We start from the raw sequence: 21,962 nt of genomic DNA on the forward strand, positions 1-21,962 counted from the left end.
AGCCAACTAGCTACATATTTTGTCAATAGATATTTTGCTACATGTGTGTCGCGTGCTCACTTATCAAGTAGCCAAGCGTCGTCAACCGTTACAATCGGCCATTGACATTGGAGAGAAAGCCAACTAGCCAGTCATAGGCAAATGTGTTGCATATTATTTTCGCAAATATCTACAAACTACAAGGCTAGGACCAAGTAGAGGTTGTCAAAAAGGAAGCTTCAAGATCCTGATAACAGTAAGAAAGTCACACATTTCTGTTAGCCAACGTTAATGGAAGTTAACCAGTGTTCGCTGCAGCCAGCCAGCCAACTGAGGCAGTTTGCAAATAACGTTAGTTGTAATTATGGCCGTTGGACAATATGCCTTATATTAGTGGTCATTGGCCAAAGGCTGTTCCTTCATATTTCTTCTGATCTAGCTAAATATATATATATATATATTTGTTGTAACTAAATGCATATCAGGTAAGCATATATCAATTAGTGATGTTAGGCATAGCTAACTTTAGCAGGGGTCCACCCTATGTTCCTTCAGCCTTATGGCCCTACGTTCCCTCAGCTCTATGTTCCCTGGGCCCAATGTTCCCTCAACCTATGTTCCCTCACCCCAATGTTCCCTCACCCCTATGTTCCCTCAGCCCTATGTTCCCCCAGCCATAGGGCCCAGGGAACAAAGGGCTGAGGGAACATAGGGCCCAGGGAACTGAGGGAACATAGAGCCCAGGGAACATAGTGCTGAGGGAACTTAGACATGGTCCCCTTTATCATATCACATGATGTAATCTGAATTTCTCTCCTCCAGAACAATCACCACCATGCGTCGCAGAAGATCAGCTTGTAGTGTCAACTCTGACAGCAGTGAGATCGATATTGATCTCTTAGGTATGTGTTTTCACAGTTCACCTCCCTACAAGCACTCAATAGCATCTGTTGCATGACTAAGACATGTCCTTTTATCTGATATCCTACCCATTTTTATCCCATAAAACATTAGGATACACTTACCAGTTTTGAAAGTTGTGTGTTGCAGCTGAGACAGAGTTGAGCAAACTCCAGAGACAGTTTCGCATCATGGAAGGAGACAGGCAGGCGTACAGCGTAGAATCACAGGATCTCATTCGCAGACAGCTGTGAGGATATTTTCGTCTTAAAGACTGAAAACATTGAAGTTTACTTATTAAGATTTAGTGTACCTCTAAAGTTGTCTTTTGCTATGTTTACCTGGACATTGAAACTATACTGTACGCCCATGACAACTTATTGTGGGACATGTGAACTCCGTTCTGCCACCTCTGGTCACTTTTGTTTTGTTCTCTATTGCTAGAGGGGGACGTCAGAGAGCGCCATAAGACCAACTCCTTGAATGGCCTACTCCTTGAAGTTTGCAGTTGTCTGAAAAAACATTATTTGCTCAAAATAATACTATTTTATCCTTACGTATATATATTACTGTATTTATACGTGGGATATTGTTTTTCAAAAGGAAAAGTTCAAAAATAGCTGGAGTGCATCTTTAAATACCCCCCCCCCCCAATTTGTTTTTAAAAAATGACACCCTTGCTTTTCGTGAAGTAACACTATTTTTTCCTACTAGCACTGACTTTGCTGAAGGCTACTTTGAGGAAAAATATACTTACTATGACTGAGATGTGGTTTTCTCACCTAGCTTTCTTAAGATGAACACACTAACTGTAAGTCACTCTGGATAAGAGCGTCTGCTAAATGACTAAAATGTAAATGCAAAATGTAATAAAAAGGAGTTTAGTTGGAGAAATGTGGCCAGCCCAGCCACTGTCAATTGAACTGGCCTAATTGCTAACAAAAGGTTTTTAAAACAGTATGATTAAGTGTAGTACAGTGTTCCTCCATATCAAGGCTAACGCTGTCTCTAGTAAGAGCACTAAGTCCAGTATGACACAAGCACATGGCTTCTTCCTTTGACACTGAAACGATGCATGTCTGTTACCCAACCAGGAGGGAGATCCAAAGGCTCCATGGTGAACGCGAGGAACTTCTCCGTAGCCTGTGTATCCCATTTCGATGCCGGGATGACGCAGACGCCACGCAAAATCTGAGCAGCATGCTGGTGTACCGCGACAGGGTGGTGGAGCAGCTCGACTCTGAACAAGGGAAAATGGCTTATCTCAGACAGGAGGTGTTTGTATTGACGATTGCTTTGTTACAAACATCATAGATGTGAATTGCCCAGATAATCAGGAATTCATGATAGTTTAACCTCATCCTACCCATGCTAGAAACTGACTTTACCCCCAAACCTGCAGATGGGAATCTGGGAAAGTCATTCATCAGCCTGAAGTGTTTCCCCTTGCCCTGTTGAAGGCTTTTTTCAATAGCGCGATAGGTTGGAACTTTTTAGGAGGGCGGTCACGTGTTTGGGAGGTTGTGAGTTTGAGAGCTGAATCAGAGGAGAAGCAGTACTCACTAAGCAAGAAGTGTGACATCCTTTACAATGGTGTTGTGACCCGGATCTGCAGCTGCATTCAGCTCAACCGCTGGGATTGCTGTGGAGTGAGTTTGGAGGGTGAATGTAGCAGATGAGGACCTGTGAAACTTATTCCTCAGCCTGCAGTGTCGCCTCTAGCTCTGTTGAATAAGGCCTTTTTTTCAATAGCGCAGTTCCTAAATTTGAGTCTTGGTATAAGCTGAATCAGGTAGAAGCGCTAAGCAAACAGCATGAAGTCCTTTACACAGGCCTATATCTTTTTCTAATTCATTTTATTTTAATCAGCTCCAATTGACACTTCTTGCTCAAATACCTAGTGATATTCCTTAGGTAACCAGATTTATTCGCTTATCTGCTTTTATCTGCTTCTTCTGTGGTAGATTTTGACTTGGGAGAGTAAGCTGGCTGGCCAGAGGAGAGGGAGCACCACATGCCACAGTCAGAAGTCGGAGGCAAACCAGACACAGAAGAACAGCCTCATCCTGGAGAACAAACTGGACAGGGTTAGCAGTAGCCTGAGTGCCAGTCTGTTTCTGTGCTCTTGCCAACTCCTTATGGAATTGTCATGGTGTTGACATGCCACCCATGTTTTTGCACCAGGGTCGTGTTCGCTTCAACAAGATTTTGGCCAAGAACGGGCAGCTGAGAGAGGAGCTGAAGATCTTGCACGTGGAGAGGAAGCAGTTCCTCCACCTCTACTGCAGGATGGAGAGGGTAGGGCTCACAGCACCATAGAAATCAAATTACTAGAATGGGTAATGAATTGGGATTCACCCAACTCACTGAGCAATGTTGTGTTCCTGTTTGTCATTCAGGAGCTGCAGGAGATTCGCAAGAACATCCGAGACATGATGGCTCAGTCCACTGCTGCTTTTGAGGCCAGGTAATACATACAGCTTTTTTGTGTTGATATGTTTTTGAGTAGAAAAAGGTTATTTGGTCTGCATTATAGAAAACAGACTAAAACAGGGAGAGACTACCTGAACTTTTTTTTTACGATGGTGTGCCCTCATGAATATGACCCTTCAGAGTGGAGGCTCGGTGCAAACGGATGCTGCTAAAGGAGAAAAAGGTGAAGGACCTGACCCAGTATGGCACGGAGGTGAGCGAACTGCAGCGGGTCATCTCCCACGACCACCGCCTAAAGACCTTCATGAGCATCAAGGGCAACGAGTCCAGCAGCCAGGAGGAGGGCGAGGACCTGAGCCGCAGACAGGGTCATAGATGAGATACTTATTATAAGCCTTGTTATAAGACATTATAAAGGCTTATACATGCTTATGACAAGTGACACAGCATTATACCTGTATGCTTTAATTCACACAATGACAACAATTACAAAATTACAAATTACTAAATCAAATACACAGCGCCATGGCTTTTCAGCAGACCGATTATTTTATTTAATAGCCGAATGCAACGCAGAATAAGCAATAGTTGAGTAGTTCTGATTTGGGGCACTGAGTTGATGGTGTACTGCTTTATGTAAGTCTGACTTATATCTGTCTGATTCTGACCTCTAACGTCTGTCTTTAGTTGAGGAGAGGCAGCGCAGGAGACTGGGACTGGACACTCAGGGAGGGACTTTTGGGACTCTCGATTCCTTGCAGGAGACCTTCCACAAGATCCACTGTGTCACAGGGGAGGAGGACCTGCACAAGCTGGTGGGGACCTTCATTCAGAGTGAGTCACAAAGCCATGTTTCCTCAGCAAAGGGGCACCTCTTAACTTCAAAATAATCGCATTTACTACTTTATTATGGAAATATGATAAGGAAATATGCCGTCCTCATATTTTAGGCCCTCAAGAGTATGCTCCTTAACTCTCAAACTACCAACATATTTTACATACATGGATTATTACCTAGAACATATAAGAAGAAACTATTGGAAAAAGCAACAATCGTAGCAAAATATCAACTTAATTATTTTAAAACATCATTAGACATGTAAATAATGTTATCTGAAGTAAAACAATAAAAATAACCAGTAAAAGTATAGTTAATTAGCATAATCTGTCAAATTAAGATATACATTTTTCCCTTATATAATGTGCAGCATTTTTCAAAAGTATAATCCACATTAGTAATAAAAAGCTAATTTACAACCATTTGATTGTAGTACCATTTTGTTTTTAGAATTTTGAAGTAAATATTAACGTTGCCATATTTTTGTGGTAAAAACCAACATTTGAAATAGCCTATACTTAATGTTATTGACAAAAAGTGAATGATCCGGAGAGATGGCTTAGTTTTCTTTATTTACTTACCCCACAGCCAACAGTAGCATTGCTGCTTGTGTAACAATGGGAGCGGTAGGGCCTATGGCAGAATGCTTCAAAAAGCAAGCCAAACCCTCAAATTCACTTCCAACCAAATGTTATAGCAACCAAAATACCATAACAAGTTGCAAATATAGAATATTGGAGGGTATTATATGAATGCTGGTATTTAAATAACATTTTCCAGGAGTGTATTGTATGAATTCTGGTATTTCTATAACATTTTCCATATCATCAAATTGTTCGTAGAATACACACCAATACGCGGCAGGTAGCCTAGCGGTTAAGAGTGTTGGGCTAGTAACCAAAAGTTCTCTGGTTCGAATCCCTGCAGCCAACTAGGTGGGAAATCTGCCGATGTGCCCTTGAGCAAGGCACTTTTATGAGCTGTTTTGACTGCAACTAAGCATATAACTAATTTAGATTTTGTACACGGTTATACCTAGTAGTTATAACCATAGGCGAGTACATAAGGTACATGTGATCTGTTTATCCGGTCAAGATCGCTCCACCCTCTGGGGATATGTATGACTTGATATTATGAACAAGTTGATTGACAAGTTTGAAGAATTTAATGAACCACCTTTAGGGTATGATAAAAAAATATATATCCCAGTCGGTAGTTTGAGGGTTAAACAAGGTCTGTGTTGACACAAGAGGCCATCTAAGATCTATTCTGTTACATTTGTAACTGTGATAAATATATTTTGTGTTTCTGCATCCTACAGTTGAAGACAAGAACTTTGCTTTGCTAAACTTTGTTAATGAACAGAACAACGAAGCCGAGACCTTGAAGGACGAAATCAACCAGGTCTGTATGAAATTGAAACTACATGCATGTTTACCTTTGAAATAAGTAATTTCTTTGGATGTTGTGCTTTAATGCGGCAGCGTAGCCTAGTGGTTAGTGTTGGACTAGTAACCGAAAGGTTGCAAGTTCGAATCCCCGAGCTGACAAGGTACAAATCTGTCGTTCTGCCCCTGAACAAGGCAGTTAACCCACTGTTCCTAGGCTGTCATTGAAAATAAGAATTTGTTCTTAACTGACTTGCCTAGTTAAATAAAGGTAAAATAAAAATGCACATAGTAAACTACAGGGCACCTTCCTTTCTATTTAGACACTTTGCTAAATGTAGCCAACTAATTGGAGGAGTGTGTGCGTGTGTGTATTATTGTGCATTCATGTGTCCATTAGGTGCCTCTTCTACTTTTGTGTTCAACCTGATCTCAGAGCATTTCATATTATTCTCTATGTACATCCGAGACATTTTAGTATATGCTACGTTTCGTATGGTATGTATTAATTTGTGAATGTCCGTCACCCATTTTGTATATGTTATGAATTACAATTTGTACAATATGTTACGAATTAGCAAAACTTACAATATCTTACAAATTTGCAAAACGTATAATATGTTACAAATTCTAGCTAGGTGGGTAACGTTAGCTAGCTGGCTAGGGGTTAAGTTTAGGAGTTAGGTTAAAGGGTTAAGCTTAGGGTTAGGTTGAAAGGTTAAGGTTAGCTAAAAGGGTTAGGGGAAGTGTTAGCTAACATGCTAAGTAGTTGAAAAGTTGCTAAAATTGTCCGTGATGAGATTGTCCGTTATGTGCTTACCCATCCACCCCGACCAACCACCCTAGTTTTGTTTTTGCCTTAAGTAACTACTTGTCTTATGTAACCATACCAAACGTAAAATATCATACCAATTTGAGTGTCCCAGATTTGCATTTACTATGTTACATCTAATCTATGAGACCAGGCAGTTGTGTTTTGGTGGGTGTGTGTGTGCCACAGATCCGCTGTGAGATGGAGGTGTTTTCCAGAGAGGAGCGCAGGCAGCATGAGGAGCGCAGGGCCGTGCTTCGGGGGGTCAGTGTGCAGCAGCAGGCCACAGAGCAGCAGGTTGGGGGCTACCAGCAACGCATCACCTCAGTGGGCAAGATCCTCAACCAGCTCAAGACAGGTATAGATGGGAAAGAATGGTTTGTTTTGTTTCAGGCCAGAATTATCTGCATCTGTCATCGTCGTGTGTGTAGGTGGCAGGGAAGTCAGGAGCAGGAGAAACCAACTTGGTATAACTGGAGTAGTTTAATAAAGAAATAAAAACAAACTCCAAAACCAACATACATAAATAAAATAACATGGGTAAAATTAACCCGTCGCACACCAATACAAAATACACAAGCACATAACAAACAATCTCTGACAAGGACATGAGGGTAAACAGAGGGTTAAATACACAACATGTAATGAATGGGATTTGAACCAGGTGTGTAGGAAGACAAGACAAAACCAATGGAAAATGAAAAATGGATCAATGATGGCTAGAAGACCGGTGACGTCGAACTCCGAGCACCACCCGAACAAGGAGGGGCATCGACTTCGGCAGAAGTCGTGACAACATCTTACGACTATGACTTCCCTTCCTGTGGAGGCCTTAATAAGCTACTTACTATGACTTGTTGTACTTATACTACTATAACTAATACAACTATTACTACTAATTTACTATTTTCTTCAAATTCAACTAAATCAAGGGTGTGTTAGTTGAATCAGGTGTGTTAGTGCTGGGCTGTAACAAAATGTGCTCCTCCTGGTGGTCTTGTCTCTCATTGCAGTGAAGAGACTCACCGAGTGCCAGTTTCTTTCTGCTTCTTTAGACAACCAGATTGAGAACCCTAAATTCTTCTTGTGTGTTTCTATGCACCAGGAATAGACAGTGTGTGCCACAACATAGACTGTGACCGGTCAGTGATCGAAGACAAGTTAGGCTCCTCGACCGGGATCCGGGACAGCACCATCATGACTTACCTGGGATTGGTGGAGCGCAGAACCAACGAGCTGCTGACTTTGCAGTCTTTCCTCAGCTCCAAGGTCATTTCAATATCACAAGGTTATTTAAAATGCATCCATCCCTCCTTCATTACTTCTCTGGAGTAAAAATGGATCCGATAGGACTGGATCGATGAAAGCTATTGTAATGTAGTGGAAACCTACTACTACTATCAAATTGTGTCAGATCAGGGATAGGCTACATCAGTGGAGGGAGGGTGGAAGTATGGATTTTAGAAGTGAACAGAGCCTCAGTGAAGTGTTGCCCTTGAACCATTTTATGTTGTTCTCTGTCTCCGCTCCAGGACCTTGATAAAGATTACAATCCTAGAATGGTTGCCAGGCACCTCCTAGGGCAAAGTCCACCACTGCCTAGGCAAAACAAAACAGTTGAGCCTCCTACTTCTGGGTATGTCTGTGTGTGTGTGTTCAATATAGAAGCTGCTATATCTAATGCCGGGAAGGGATGCCAATGAACAGTCAATGAGACAGCGGCAAGTTTGTTTGCAATCCTGTAACAATAACCTATAAAAAACATGTGGTTCTGTTTCTGAAATATATCCCCGACGATGCAGTTATATCCACTTTGCAGCTCATGTTTTTTTTGTTTTACCTGTGCTGCAGCTTAGAGAAACTTTTTAACCAGCCCAACTGTATTCACAACCTTGCCGGAGGACAAACTAGTGTGCTATTCCAGGGCATAGTGTCCTATTTTAAGAGCCTATTTTAGGAGTAGGACCTACATTTTCAGCTTTTCTCACGTCCATAAGGAAATAGTAAGTGAAAGCAATACTTGGAAGTGTGTTAACCATAGAAATATAACTTATAGTTTAACTTTATGGTGGTAATGTAAGACTACTACTATTTTAGGGATGACAATGACCCAGAGGAGTCCCTGCTAAAAGACCAGTTGAAGCCCCTCTCCAAGGACGAGCTGCTCCCGCTGGTAATGACGAGGGTGAGGCCTTCCCTTCAATCAACATGGACCACCACAACCATATAGCCGGAGATGGCCTACCTGACTCTAGTTTAACCCTCAATTGGTAGCAAAATAGTGTCCACAATTAGAAATATCATCCATACCTGATCATTGTTATTGTAATACTATGGGTTGATAGCATTCTGAATTTCCTACCGCACACATAACAAAATACTGTCTCATTGGGTTGTTTTCTGCCACAGATGCAGAGGAAGGCAAAGATCGTCCGACCAGAGGTCCGAAAATCAGCATCCAAACTCAGCGTTGTGGCCAGCAGAATCCACCATGGCTCCCTAAGACTCTGAACTCATCATCCCTTTATGAATATTGATTGGACACACAAACGGAAATAGTTTATTGACCTCATCCCTGGTAGATAGACAGACCTCATCCTTGGTACCTTGACCTAGTCCCTGGTAGTCTGACCTCTTCCCTGGTAGTCTGACCTCTTCCCTGGTAGTCTGACCTCGTCCCTGGTAGTCTGACCTCGTCCCTGGTAGTCTGACCTCGTCCCTGGTAGTCTGACCTCGTTCCTGGTAGTCTGACCTCGTCCCTGGTAGCTGCAGACTGGGGGACCGCAGGAGGCCCACTCCTGTGGAAAGCAGCATCACAGCCCTGCTTTCATGAGCCATTCATAATCTGTTACTTTTATAATGCTTCATTAGTTGCAAAATTGAGTTAAAAAGAACTGAAGTATTCATTATTTGTTGACCAAATAAAATATTGTCTGGTGTAAGCGTTTAAAGATGTAGAATAAAATAAATAATTTTAATCAGAATAAATGTCAGCCTCGGAATTCAGATAAGACATTTTATTTTTACAATGGCGTGCAACATGGTTCAACGCGACAATAAATCAGCACAATCGTCTTTTTCGGTTTTCCAAATTGGCAGCGTCTTGGAGCAAGAATTGGTATCATCTATACTGTGCTAATGACAATAAAAAAGAAGAGTAATGTAGAGCAAAGTACAATACGGCAAAATAGGCATTTTTGGTAAGTGCATGGGGCGTATTTATAGATGTTTGCTTAGATAGGCTACATGTGTGTAATTTCAAAACCACTTTCGAGGGGGCTTTGATTCCAGTTTCATACAAGATATTAGAACAAACACACAATCAACATTTTTAGAAAACTGGCTAAATATCTGATTCTTCGAAAATCAGTTTCTCACATAAAAACAGTTGCTGACATGACAAACAGTACATACATCATCACATTTAGTTAAGAAAATCATTTTTATGGAATGTGCACATGAAACAATCCTTGAGAATTAAACAATCTCAACACTAGGCCTAGCTACAAATTACATACAGTAAAATGAAATATCCAGTTACTTCATAATGTTAATGAATGAGTGAGTGAGCTCTGTCATAATCATTAGAGTTGAATCATTAATGTTGATGATCAAAATGATTATGTCCCTTCACGTCACCGTTCATGTAGACGTCTAGTCCTGGTCAGTCCCACAGAACACCACCTTGCTCTCCAGTCGAGCACGCTCAGCCTCAAACACCAGCTTGTGGCTCAGTAGAGTCTCCTCTGGTCCGGAACGGATAAAAGATGCATCTCCACTCTGTACGCAACACACACACACGCAAACACGAGTCACATTTTTTCCATCCACATGAGTGTAATGTAAGGTTACTATGAATGATATGGCAAAAGGTGTCATGACTGGTTTTTTAAAGGTGTTATGAATGCCTTTTGTATACTCCCTTCAGGTAAAGAGTTAGGCTAAGAGTTTTTACAGCACCCTATACCATTTTGTGATTCTATTGAACCAGGTACTGCAACAGTGTAAATTTCGCAATGGGGTTTGATTGAATCCTAACGAAGATCTAGATAACTCAAATAACATTTTGCTCCACGACATCAATGTATGATTAACACAAGCCTAAGTCAAAGCACAGATCTGAAGTTTAAAAAAATATTGTCCCTCAATGTTGACATTCACACAGGCTCCCAGCACTCACCGCCACAGCAGAGATGAAGGCTTCCACCAGTTGGTAGTCCGCCCCGCCGTGCCCGCCCATGCCAAAGGCCCCTGGGGCGCAAGTCTCAGCTGTGTGCTTGGTGGCCCTCCCTGTGAGGAAGTCAAACACTCGAATCTCATGTCCGTCACACGACAGCTCCCCCTATAGGAACAATGTAATCATTACATGATAAGAAAATGTTTGCAGGTTATCTTTATGTACTAAAATCAGACAGTAGCCAGATACATCCAGCTCTAGCTTTACAGCTACTACAAATACAGATGGTTATTTATAAGGATAAATATTCCAGAGAGAGATAAAGTTCATAAACTATGACACAGAAATTCGGGGTCAATAAACTATTGCAGTTTGTGCGTGTCCAATCAATATTCATAATCTCTCTCTTTCTATTCAATCCATATCCCTATCTTATTATCATATCACATTGATTTCAATCACACAGGTGGCATATTAATGATCAACAATTAATTATTCATAATGATTTAACTTGATCTTGGATTATTCAAGATTGTGTCTGGACTGGAGTGCTACAGTACCTTGCTGCCATAGATGGTGGTTCTCCGCTTACATATCTCCTCTGTAAATGCCACCATGGAAAAAGCAGCTGTAAGACCCCCTTCAAACTCCATGTTCACCACCTGTACACACAGGTACAACAAGGAGAGAGAAGAGAGATAAAGCGAGAAGAGCTGTGTCGACTTGAGCCAATATCAAATCCATCAAATCAAATTTTCTTTGTCACATGTGTTTAGCAGATGTTATTGCGGGTGTAGTGAAATGCTTGTATCATTATTATTTCTGACCGAAGCATAAACTTAATTTAAATACAACAAAAGTGTGCAGGACATAATTTACAATTCTGTAACCTCTCTTCTGACACTCGGAATGGTCTGTTACGAAAGAGACACTTATTCTAAAGGAGATATCCTGTTAAAATAAAGGTGAAATACAGAGTAATAAATAATAAGTGTAGATGTATAAATGTAGGATAACCCTTTTTCGAAGCATGGTTTCTCTGCGCTAGCGGCTAGCCAGATGGTGGTCAGTCTTACCTGGTTGGTGCAGACGTCGTTGTCACACTGGTAGACACAGCGACCGTACGGCCCTGATTTCAGAGCCTCGGTCACAGACTCAATGTCTGGGAGAGAGCTGGAACATATCACAGACACGGGCCAGCCCACACAGCCCTGAGAGAGACACACAGACCAGGTTACTGTGAAGTACTTTGTGATAACTGCTGATGTAAAAGGGGCTTTATAATTACATTTGATTGATTGACACAGATACACACACACACACACACACACACGGTCATTTTCTATGTGCCTTCTAATTTACACTGCTTGCCCTGAATAATAATTGCCCCCCGTGGGACAAATCAAATGTAATTGACATGAATGGAAAAACCTGTTTGACTCTGTCCAGGTAGATCTTGCGTGCAGAATATGGGCAAGATTCCTCTACAGGGCAGTCTAGGCAGCGGTCTGCAGCACCTGGTGGCTGGAGGAAAAACTCTTTAGCACTGAATCACCTTTGACTATTCTAGGGTGGGTTTCCCGAAAGCGTCGTAGCATTCACATCATCTACAGCAAATCCGTTGTAGGCAATGGACGAAAGATGATCTTTGTGCTACAAAGCTTTTTGGAAACCCACCATTATACTATGTAGGACAAAATGGAAGCTCATTGGACTTATGTTCCAAAGGGGCCAAAGAGGGTTGAGTACCTTTGACAGAATGAAAAACGATCTATAAACAAACATTAATACAACGAGTGATATCACAGAATGAATACAGTATGATTAGAAGGTAACTAAAAAGTGGAAATCAAATGTAAAAGCATGGACGTCAGCTGCTTCGGGAGAGGTGGATGTAAGGCAGGAAACTGGGGTTGTGGGAGTGTGATGCAATGCTTTGTCAGCTATGTTTTTTCAGACAAAGAATCACCAGGAGTTAGTTACAGTCAGTTCTCAGGCTTATGGGGCAGCATCTGTTCTCCCACCGTATCGCCTGTGGTGTACTGTTATTCTGACACAGTGACTCTGTGTAAAGGTTGTATCAGCTGTTGCTGTAATGTTTTCCTTACCGATCCATATTTTCCCTAGTTAGGGTCCAAAAAGTTGTGAAATCAGTGATTCCAGTATATTAAAAACTAAACGATATATAAAGTATTTGAGATGGTACAGGAATTTGGATGCTAATATGTTAAAGTAACACATCCATTCATGTGTATGTATCTATGGTTGTCATCACTCCAGGGCCTGTATTATTGTTCAATGGCATGCCAAACCCATTGTTTAAAACTATTTTGAGTTCATTCAGTGTCCAAAACAGACAAACATAGTTCTACCACTTTCTTTCTGATTACAGTGCATTCGGAAATATTCAGACCCCTTTACTTTTTCCACATTTTGTTACGTTACAGCCTCATTCTAAAATTGATTAAATTATAATTTTTCCCTCATTAATCTACACACAATACCCCGTAATGACAAAGCAAAAACAGGTTTTTAGATCTTTTTGCAAATAAAAACAATATAAAAAATACCTTATTTACATAAATATTCAGACCCTTTGCTATGAGACTTGAAATTGAGCTCAGGTGCATCCTGTTTCCATTGATCATCCTTTAGATGTTTCTACAACTTGATTGGAGTCCACCTGTTGTAAATTCTATTGATTGGGCATGATTTGGAAAGGCACACACCTGTCTAAATAACTTCCCCCATGAGGTCCCACAAACCAAGCCATGAGGTCGACAGAATTGTCCGTAGAGCCCCGAGACAAGATTGTGTCATTTGGAACCACCAAGAATCTTCCTAGAGCTGGCCACCTGGCCAAACTGAGCAATCGGTTGAGAAGGGCCTTGTTCAGAGAGGTGACCAAGAAACCGATGGTTACACTGACAGAGTTCCAGAGTTCCTCTGTAGAGATGGGAGAACCTTCCGGAAAGGACAACCATCTCTGCAGCAGTCCACCAATCAAGCATTTATGGTAGAATAGCCAGACGGAAGCCCCTCCTCAGTAAAAGGCACACTTAGAATTCAGCCCACTTAGAATTCACCAAAAGGCACCTAAAGGACTCTCAGACCATGAGAAACAAGATTCTCTGGTCTGATGAAACCAAGATTGAACTATTTGGCCTGATGCCAAGCATCACGTCTGGAGGAAACCAGGCACCGCTCATCACCTGGCCAATACCATCCCTATGGTGAAGCATGGTGGTGGCAGCATCATGCTGTGGGGATGTTTTTCAGCGGCAGGGACTGGGAGACTAGTCAGGACCGAGGGAAAGATGAACGGAGCAAAGTACAGGGAGATCCGTGATGAAAACCTGCTCCAAAGCGATCAGGACCTGACTGTGGCGAAGGTTCACTTTCCAACAGGACAACGACCCTAAGCACACAGCTAAGACAACGCAGGAGTGGCTTCGGGACAAGTCTCTGAATGTCCTTGAGTGGCCCAACCAGAGCCCGGACTTGAACCCGATAGAATATCTCTGGAGACACCTGAAAATAGCTGTGCAGCGACGCACCCCATCCAACCTGACAGAGCTTGAGAGGATCAGCAGAGAAGAATGGGAGAAACGCCCCAAATACTGGTGTGCCAAGCTTGTAGCGTCATACCCAAGACTTGAGGCTGTAATTGCTGCCAAAGGTCTAAAAACCTGTTTTTGATATGGCATTATGGGGTACTGTGTGTAGATTGATAAGGGGGAAAACGATTTAATCCATTTTAGAATAAGGCTGTAACGTAACAAAATGTGAAAAAAGTGAAGGAGTCTGAATACTTTCCAAACGTATATGAGAAGACCACACACCCTTTTCTCTTTGCGGAAGTGACTGAGAGATCCAAATGATGACACTTTCAAACACCTGTGAAGAACAAGCTTTTTTTAATAGGGCTGTCAGTCGATCAAATAAATTAGTTGATTAACTTATTTTATTTATTTAAAAAATTAAAACATTGCCTCTTTACCTTCGTCCTCCAGCCCAGTGATGTATCAAGTCAATGTCATGGCAGGATTTGGCCAGAAGTGCAAAAGAGCTCTCAGCCTCATTCCTCCAGTTCCCTCGAACAAAAGAGTGGGCAAAGTGAAAGAAACCAACCTAGAGCAGAAGAAAGTAACCATGGAAATCTTTGCAGATACTTCAACCCATGCAGGCTGCATTGAGAGTGGAGTGAAGGCCACTATTCAAATGTACAATACTGTACGAAGACCTGGGTTCATATACTATTTGAAATCGTCCATAAATATAAGCGTTCGCTATAGCCTGTCTGGAGAGCCTAGTTGAGCGGGCTTTGCAGTTTTGCAACTATTCTAGTAAGTGAAGTTTATTTATTTATTCTGTTGGTTCCACTGTGCACGGCAAGATCGCTCAAACACAGATAAATTAAATAGTATTATTACTTTATCGTAATAGCACTTGAACCCAGGTCTGGCTATGCTCTATGTAAATTACGTAAAATTGACACAGTATTGTAAATACATCCCTACCGGTTCTAGGTGTTGAATATGGACCGGGTCTCCAATCGCTCCACTGTCCATCAGCACCTGTGGGGTCAATTCCAAAGTGTTGGCAACACACTATATGGTATAATTTTAGTGAATGATATTATAAATATGACTGGTGGAGTGATGTCACACATGCAGCTAACACAGACATATGGAAATGTCTGCTCTACCCAAAGTTACAACCAATTAATTGCAGCATTACCACAAAAATGGAAGAGGCAAGTAGAAGGGGAAAAAAGTAAGGAACTTGTATGTTGGCCCTGTATTAAAGAACATAAATGGTTAAAGAAAAGTGTGATAAATAAAAACATATACCAATTTCATTTAAGGACCAAAAAACTGACAGCTGTGCCATATAAATTGCAAAATAGTTGGGAAGAGATTTGATATACCCATTCCATGGCACATGGTTTATGAATTGATACGCAAAACAACGCCGGATTCAAAACTTCAAATTTTTCTATTTAAATTAATATACAAACTTCTTGCAACTAATAGAATGTTATATATATGGCGGATACAATCTTCCCAGCTCTGCAGATTTTGCTGTGAGGAGGCAGAGTCATTAGATCATTTATTTTGGTATTGTCCATATGTACGTTTACGTCATTTAGCAGACGCTCTTATCCAGAGCGACTTACAAATTGGTGCATTCACCTTATGATATCCAGTGGAACAACCATTTTACAATAGTACATCTATATCTTTTTTGGGGGGGAGCGTGGGGGTGGGGGGGGGGTTATAAGGATTACTTAATCCTATCCCAGGTATTCCTTAAAGAGGTGGGGTTTCAGGTGTCTCCGGAAGGTGGTGATTGACTCCGCTGTCCTGGCGTCGTGAGGGAGCTTGTTCCACCATTGGGGTGCCAGAGCAGCGAACAGTTTTGACTGGGCTGAGCGGGAACTGTGCTTCCGCAGAGGTAGGGAGGTGAGCAGGCCAGAGGTGGATGAACGCAGTGCCCTTCTTTGGGTGTAGGGACTGATCAGAGCCTGAAGGTACGGAGGTGCCGTTCCCCTCACAGCTCCGTAGGCAAGCACCATGGTCTTGTAGCAGATGCGAGCTTCAACTGGAAGCCAGTGGAGTGTGCGGAGGAGTGGGGTGACGTGAGAGAACTTGGGAAGGTTGAACACCAGACGGGCTGCGGCGTTCTGGATGAGTTGTAGGGGTTTAATGGCACAGGCAGGGAGCCCCGCCAACAGCGAGTTGCAGTAATCCAGACGGGAGATGACAAGTGCCTGGATTAGGACCTGCGCCGCTTCCTGAGTGAGGCAGGGTCGTACTCTGCGAATGTTGTAGAGCATGAACCTACAGGATCAGGTCACCGCTCGTTTTTGGTCACAGGTACAGGAATGGCTGAAGAATTACAACATTTGCCTAGAACTAACGCTGCAGATAGCAATACTGGGTGATTTGAAAAGCCATAGACAATCAATCAATAATATAATAATTATTTTAGCAAAAATGTTTATTTTTAATTTACAATCTGTAGAAGCTTTGAGAATAGAAAGGTTCAATTGTTTTGTGAAGCATCACAGCACAGTTGAAAAATATATGGCAAATAGAAATCCGAAATGGATGATGTTGAGAGATAGATGGGAGGGGTTGAATGGAGCTGAAGGGTGGGACTAATAACAAGATAAACAATGTAAAACATACGGGGTCTGTAAAATGTATATAGGTTCAGAACTTTTTGTGAAATAGCACAGTTACAAATACAAATCAAACTAGATGGACATCAGAAATAGAGGAAGGACTAAAAACAAACAAAAAAGAACTATTGTAAAATAGACTGTGTCTGTAAAATGTGTATAAGATGAATAAATTGAAGGTAAAAGCCGAAGTGTTTATTAGTTTACTCCAATTGGGGGATCGGTGGTAGGGTTTGCGGGGAATATTAATAAAGGTATATTCTTTAAAAAAGTATGTATGTCTATAAAGGTATGTGTATGTATATATGTGTATATGTATGCATGCATGTATGGATATATATATTTACCAAAAAATATATGGGAGATTGGAAATGATGCAGACAATTACATTGATGGAAGCAATATTCTTTCCGCAATATTAAGCTGATCCACCCCTAAAAAAAAAACTTTAAAAAAAACACACTATATGGCAGCCCTTCTCAAGATTGATTTGACTGCTTCTATCCCACGAGGAGTACCTTGTTACTAGGTATATTTTCGCTCGAGCTCTGATTGGGCATTAAATCCAATCACAGTAGCCACTGTCCTAATGATGCTGGGTGAAAAAAACATTTGCCACGCAAAAAGCACAGATCTGTGCAAAACATACTGTAATATTTCAAATAAATGAATATACACTTACTTTTATCTTGTGAATGACAGGGTCATATCGGAGGACATGGCACACTGTTAGCATCACACCATTTTGAATGCAAGTTCTTACAATCTCTGTGCAGTCCTCAGCGGTTACCTAATATGAAAAAATATAAATTTGACACTGCGCTTACACACGCCTGCACGCCCACAAAAACAAACACGGACAGACACAGACACACTCTTTCTATATCTCTAGATATGATTGATTGTATAAACCACGTGTACTGGGCTGGTATAGGATAGCTGAAATGATCTTGTCTTGATCAGACATCACAACAACATACATCGTTTTTACAGGGGTTGGGAGAACACTCACAGCCATGGGCTTCTCCAGAAGAATATGGTAGCCTTTCTTTGCCAGTGCCACAGCGGGGATCTTGGCAAGAAGACAAGAACGCACACTCACTCAGAACAGCCATCATGGATTCTCAATCTAAGCCTGCTGTAGCATAAATGGGCAAAATACTAGACACTGAGCATCCTAAAATAGTTCTGTTGAAATGGTTGCTCAGATTCTGTGACATACCAAATTTGATGACTTGAGTAACAAGTATGCTCTACTACTATTACCTTATGTTGGCGGTCTGGGGTACAAATGAACACAGCATCCGCAAACTTGTCCCTTTGTACTATACCACGCCAATCTGGGAAAGAGGAATATAGGTAACATATGTCATAACACTTTTCATAACTGATTACAATGCATGTAAAATTATACTGGTTTGTACTTGACATTCAGAGACATAAGATGACACGAGAGCTTATTTGTTATGACATGCTTGTGATAATATGACGCTGTTATGACGTATAGTTCAAATGAAGTGCTACCAAATAATCAATCCAGCGTATATCAAAAAGGAGAGGGAGAAAATGGATGTGGACGGACAATTAAATATTTTTCACTCATACCAGCAAACACGTTGACATCTGCTATTCTGTGTTGTTTCTGAAGTTTCTCCCGTGCAAATTTCCTGGGGTCAGCCACTCCAATGACCTACAATTAATTTGAGTTATCATTGTTTCCATTATTATCATCATAATCATCATCATGACTTTTATGTAAAACCTTAGTCAAGACCGAATGGCTACTAATCGGTAGCACACTTCAATTCTGATGGAAAGAAGTGATGAATGATTTAGCCTAGCAGGGATGAAAGCCTATATCTTACTAAGATCAGATGGTCTACTCATTAAGTTATTTCAGTCAATATTGACAAGATCAGATGTAGAGAGATGTTGGGGAGCCTTACTCGCATGCGTTGAGGCTGGAGGGAGGCAAAGTGTGAGTATGTCTCCCCACGGTTCCCAGCTCCCACCACAATGACATCCACAGGTGATGCCATCCTGTCTTTCTGGGCCCTGCTTCAAAATGACAAAGACGCCAGTTCAAACCAGCCATGTTTCATTTATTGATGTATATGATGTTTAATGCTATTGTTTTTTTGTTGACTGAACATCCTCTTAAGATTGACTGAGGTTTGTGTAATAGATCATTTTCATGGTGAAAAAATTATTATAAAACAAATATTATTGTGCCTTGTTATATTTGAAGAATGACTCATTTCTTGTTTTCCTAGTTGTACTTCCTTTGTTTAATTTTACAATAATAATGTATTCGTTTAAACAAGGTTGTCACTAGTTAACACAGCCACAAAGTCAAAATTGGCCATGGTGTAAAAATTCATGCAAACAAATATGAGGTTTTTGGTCTTCATTCAAGGTTAGCAGTGTTGTTAAGGTAAGGTTTCAAATCTGATTTTAACTTGCTGATTACACCGGGCACGCATGTTGATTGTGTCCATCCACAGCAGACGCGATCAGGACATGCAGGTTGAAATATCATAATATCATGAACGAACTCTGAACCAACTATATTAAGCTAGCGAACTTGCTGTTGCTAGCTAATTTGTCATGGGATATAAACATTGGGTTGTTATTTTACCTGAAATGCTCAGGGTCCTATTTTTCCTGGATCTTTGTAGAACTGTGACCCATTTTGAGTCACACAAAATCGTGAGTTATCTAATCCGACAATTAATCCACAGATAAATGGGGAAATTTAGATAGTTTCTAGTAAAAATCTATGATGGGAGAGGCTGGATTTGCAGTGCGTCAATCCTCAAAAATAGAACCAAGACCTATTTCAGACCTATGTCGTAGGATAAATAAATTGTGACGATCTTTTAAACAAAGCATGAACGTTGTTTCCCTTTAATGACAAGATAAAGTGACTGTCACATGATCATATAAAAATCAGCAATAGTAGGCTAAAGGTTAAACGTGGATGCAATGTTTCAACAACAAAAACACAACGACCATTATTCACGCCAGAGTTTATCATTGACCGTGTACAAAAAACGCGAAATTCAGATCTATCGTTTTTTCTACAAACGTGTGCATACAATATAGGCTACAGTAGGCTACCTACCTTAAAAACCGGTGGTCTTCTTCAGTGAATCCAAGATTCGGTGGATGCATCTGAGCACATTCTTCTGGGGGGGGAACGAATAGTAGGATAAGACATGGTTATGCCGGACATTGAAATCGATGCACACGGAAGGCGTGAAAATACAATTTCGTAAGCTAACGCACTGTTTGCTAGCACGATTAGTGTACGAATGCTTTTTATTTTTCGCTATTTGCCCATACACTGTTGTAAAAGGTTGTTTTTGGCAGTTAATTTAACCCTTTCACTATAGCTAGCTAGCTAACTTAATTTTTTGATTTTGTCTATTTTACCAAGCGAACTGCGGTGCAGCCAGCAACCAATATGAACGTTGATACTCCACAGCCAGTCATACCAGGGGGCTCTAATTCAATTTCCTCGACATCCAGTAATTGCATTACTAACAACAATGCAGCAACTAATGTCAGCAGTATCCCCTCGGTTGCCATAAGTAATGGTAAGTATTTCCACTCATTTTGAGGTTATAAACAGCTTTATGAGCTGGCTTTAGACACGGTTACACAACACATGAATGGTCTGCTATTTACTAGCTAAGCAAACTAGATCAAAAGTGACTCAGAACTGTTGAAGTTCTTTAAGTACAGTAGCCCACACATCATATAGCACTATACAAATCTTGAAACCCATCTTAGATCTAGCACGTTCATTGCTTGCTGCTTTGTGGAACAGTCCATTGCTTAGCCCAGAGCTGGACCTTGGCTATCAACATCTCAGCTACATTTAGGAAGATATTAAACTATGTCATTATATGTTTTTTTGTTTCAGCTCCAACCTCGGCTACCATGGCCACGCCATCATCTGACACATCCGTGTCCAACGGTGTCTATGTTCCCAGTGGCATTGCCAATGGCGATGTGAAGCCTGTAATCTCCACCACACCACTGGCTGACTTTCTCATGCAATTGGAGGACTACACTCCTACAGTGAGTCATACCCCTTTTTAAAGTCGTAACATTAGTTCACGAGAAGACAAATGTAGATTACTTTTTTCGCCTACCTGGGCTGATGTCGACAGTCAATTTACTTGTATACATATTGCATATTTGGGTTAAGTAATTTATATTTAGCATATAAATGTCCTTCCGGTATCAATTGTGGTGATGCTAGGGTACAAAATACCATACCAAAACACATCACAATGACTTCAGTCCAACCATTTGTTTGCCAGATCCCTGATGCAGTGACAGGCTACTATCTCAACCGGGCCGGCTTTGAGGCGTCTGATCCGCGAATGTAAGCCTCATCTTGTTTACCTCTTTACCTGCAAAGTGTCCTCTCCATCTTTCAGCTTTTACACCAGTTATAGCAACTCATTTGAGCGCCAAACGTAAACATTATATATGCCCATCGTTTTCAGAATCCGTTTGGTCTCCCTAGCAGCTCAGAAATTCATCTCAGACATTGCTAACGATGCCCTGCAGCATTGTAAAATGAAGGGCACTGCCTCTGGGAGCTCCAGGAACAAGACAAAGGTTGGTGTATTTCTGATGGTATTGAAACATAACATAGGCTATACATCTCAGTGAATGAACACATTAACTGTTTACATGAGTTGCACAGAATTATTCATGCACAAGTATGACTGTATTGTTGATTGGTTTCTCACTACGTCATCCCACCTCTTCTCTCCCAAAGCAGGACAAGAAGTACACATTGACCATGGAGGACCTCTCCCCTGCCCTGTCTGAGTATGGCATCAACGTAAAGAAACCTCACTACTTCACATAGGATATTGGCATATGCAGTCTGGCAGCTTCTGCTGTTTTTGCACCTCATAAACCCCTTATGATGGTCCTTTAGGATGGCCATGGAATGTTAATTGCAGTCACTCTTTTGTTCTGTTTTTTTTCTTCCAAGTAGAGCATGCTTTGCTTTGTATGAATTTGAGCTTGTAATATTTTATTGAGACAAATAAAATGTTCAGCAATTACTTATTTCTGACTTTGTGCTTTTTTATTTATGTACTCTGGTGTACAAGGAGAAGAGTTATGGGTCGATTATAAACTCTATTGATTTGGACGCGATAACACTAGTACTCCCAAAAAACGTTTTCTTGAGTGAGGGCAATCAGTAATGTTTGTCCATG

The 21,962-nt window shown here is 41.1% G+C and overlaps 3 protein-coding genes across 14 annotated transcripts; 2 read left to right on the forward strand and 1 right to left on the reverse strand.

Moving 5' to 3' along the window:
• Positions 1-9: 9 nt before the first annotated feature.
• On the forward strand, positions 10-9,288 carry LOC106572211 (outer dynein arm-docking complex subunit 1). Of its 3 annotated transcripts, XM_014146186.2 has the most exons (15): positions 20-235; positions 802-881; positions 1,030-1,129; positions 1,974-2,154; positions 2,844-2,966; positions 3,064-3,177; positions 3,279-3,346; positions 3,493-3,680; positions 4,000-4,146; positions 5,472-5,554; positions 6,539-6,707; positions 7,455-7,618; positions 7,882-7,985; positions 8,447-8,534; positions 8,759-9,288. In XM_014146186.2, exons 2-15 carry the CDS (start codon positions 815-817, stop codon positions 8,858-8,860), a joined length of 1,698 nt encoding a protein of 565 aa, XP_014001661.1. In that variant the 5' UTR covers positions 20-235; positions 802-814; the 3' UTR covers positions 8,861-9,288. The 3 variants fall into 3 exon arrangements, 2 of the variants coding, with proteins under 2 accessions (XP_014001661.1, XP_014001663.1); XR_006759234.1 differs by lacking the exon at positions 8,759-9,288 and having other exon boundaries at positions 10-235; positions 7,455-7,637; XM_014146188.2 differs by lacking the exon at positions 20-235 and having other exon boundaries at positions 1,017-1,129.
• Positions 9,289-9,351: 63 nt separating this feature from the next.
• zgc:154075 (4,5-dihydroxyphthalate dehydrogenase) lies at positions 9,352-20,120 on the reverse strand. 5 transcript variants are annotated; one of them, XM_014145635.2, is made up of 14 exons: positions 19,838-20,120; positions 18,660-18,771; positions 18,319-18,403; positions 17,980-18,053; positions 17,726-17,785; positions 17,396-17,503; positions 15,047-15,103; positions 14,527-14,657; positions 14,369-14,423; positions 11,958-12,050; positions 11,603-11,737; positions 11,087-11,188; positions 10,530-10,691; positions 9,352-10,129 (listed from the first exon to the last, which is right to left on the reverse strand). In XM_014145635.2, the coding sequence occupies exons 1-14, from the start codon at positions 19,885-19,887 to the stop codon at positions 10,004-10,006; spliced, it is 1,350 nt and encodes a 449-aa protein (XP_014001110.2). In that variant the 5' UTR covers positions 19,888-20,120; the 3' UTR covers positions 9,352-10,003.
• Positions 19,062-21,810, forward strand: taf10 (TAF10 RNA polymerase II, TATA box binding protein (TBP)-associated factor). 6 transcript variants are annotated; one of them, XM_014146196.2, is made up of 6 exons: positions 19,062-19,147; positions 20,153-20,312; positions 20,642-20,799; positions 21,045-21,109; positions 21,234-21,348; positions 21,515-21,810. In XM_014146196.2, the coding sequence occupies exons 2-6, from the start codon at positions 20,180-20,182 to the stop codon at positions 21,602-21,604; spliced, it is 561 nt and encodes a 186-aa protein (XP_014001671.1). In that variant the 5' UTR covers positions 19,062-19,147; positions 20,153-20,179; the 3' UTR covers positions 21,605-21,810. The 6 variants fall into 6 exon arrangements, with proteins under 6 accessions (XP_014001671.1, XP_014001670.1, XP_014001665.1 ...); XM_014146195.2 differs by having other exon boundaries at positions 19,068-19,147; positions 21,512-21,810; XM_014146190.1 differs by lacking the exon at positions 19,062-19,147 and adding an exon at positions 19,342-19,422 and having other exon boundaries at positions 21,512-21,810.
• The last annotated feature ends 152 nt before the right edge of the window (positions 21,811-21,962 follow it).

Source organism: Salmo salar, chromosome ssa15 (assembly GCF_905237065.1).
Source record: "Salmo salar chromosome ssa15, Ssal_v3.1, whole genome shotgun sequence".
NCBI lineage: Eukaryota > Metazoa > Chordata > Actinopteri > Salmoniformes > Salmonidae > Salmo > Salmo salar.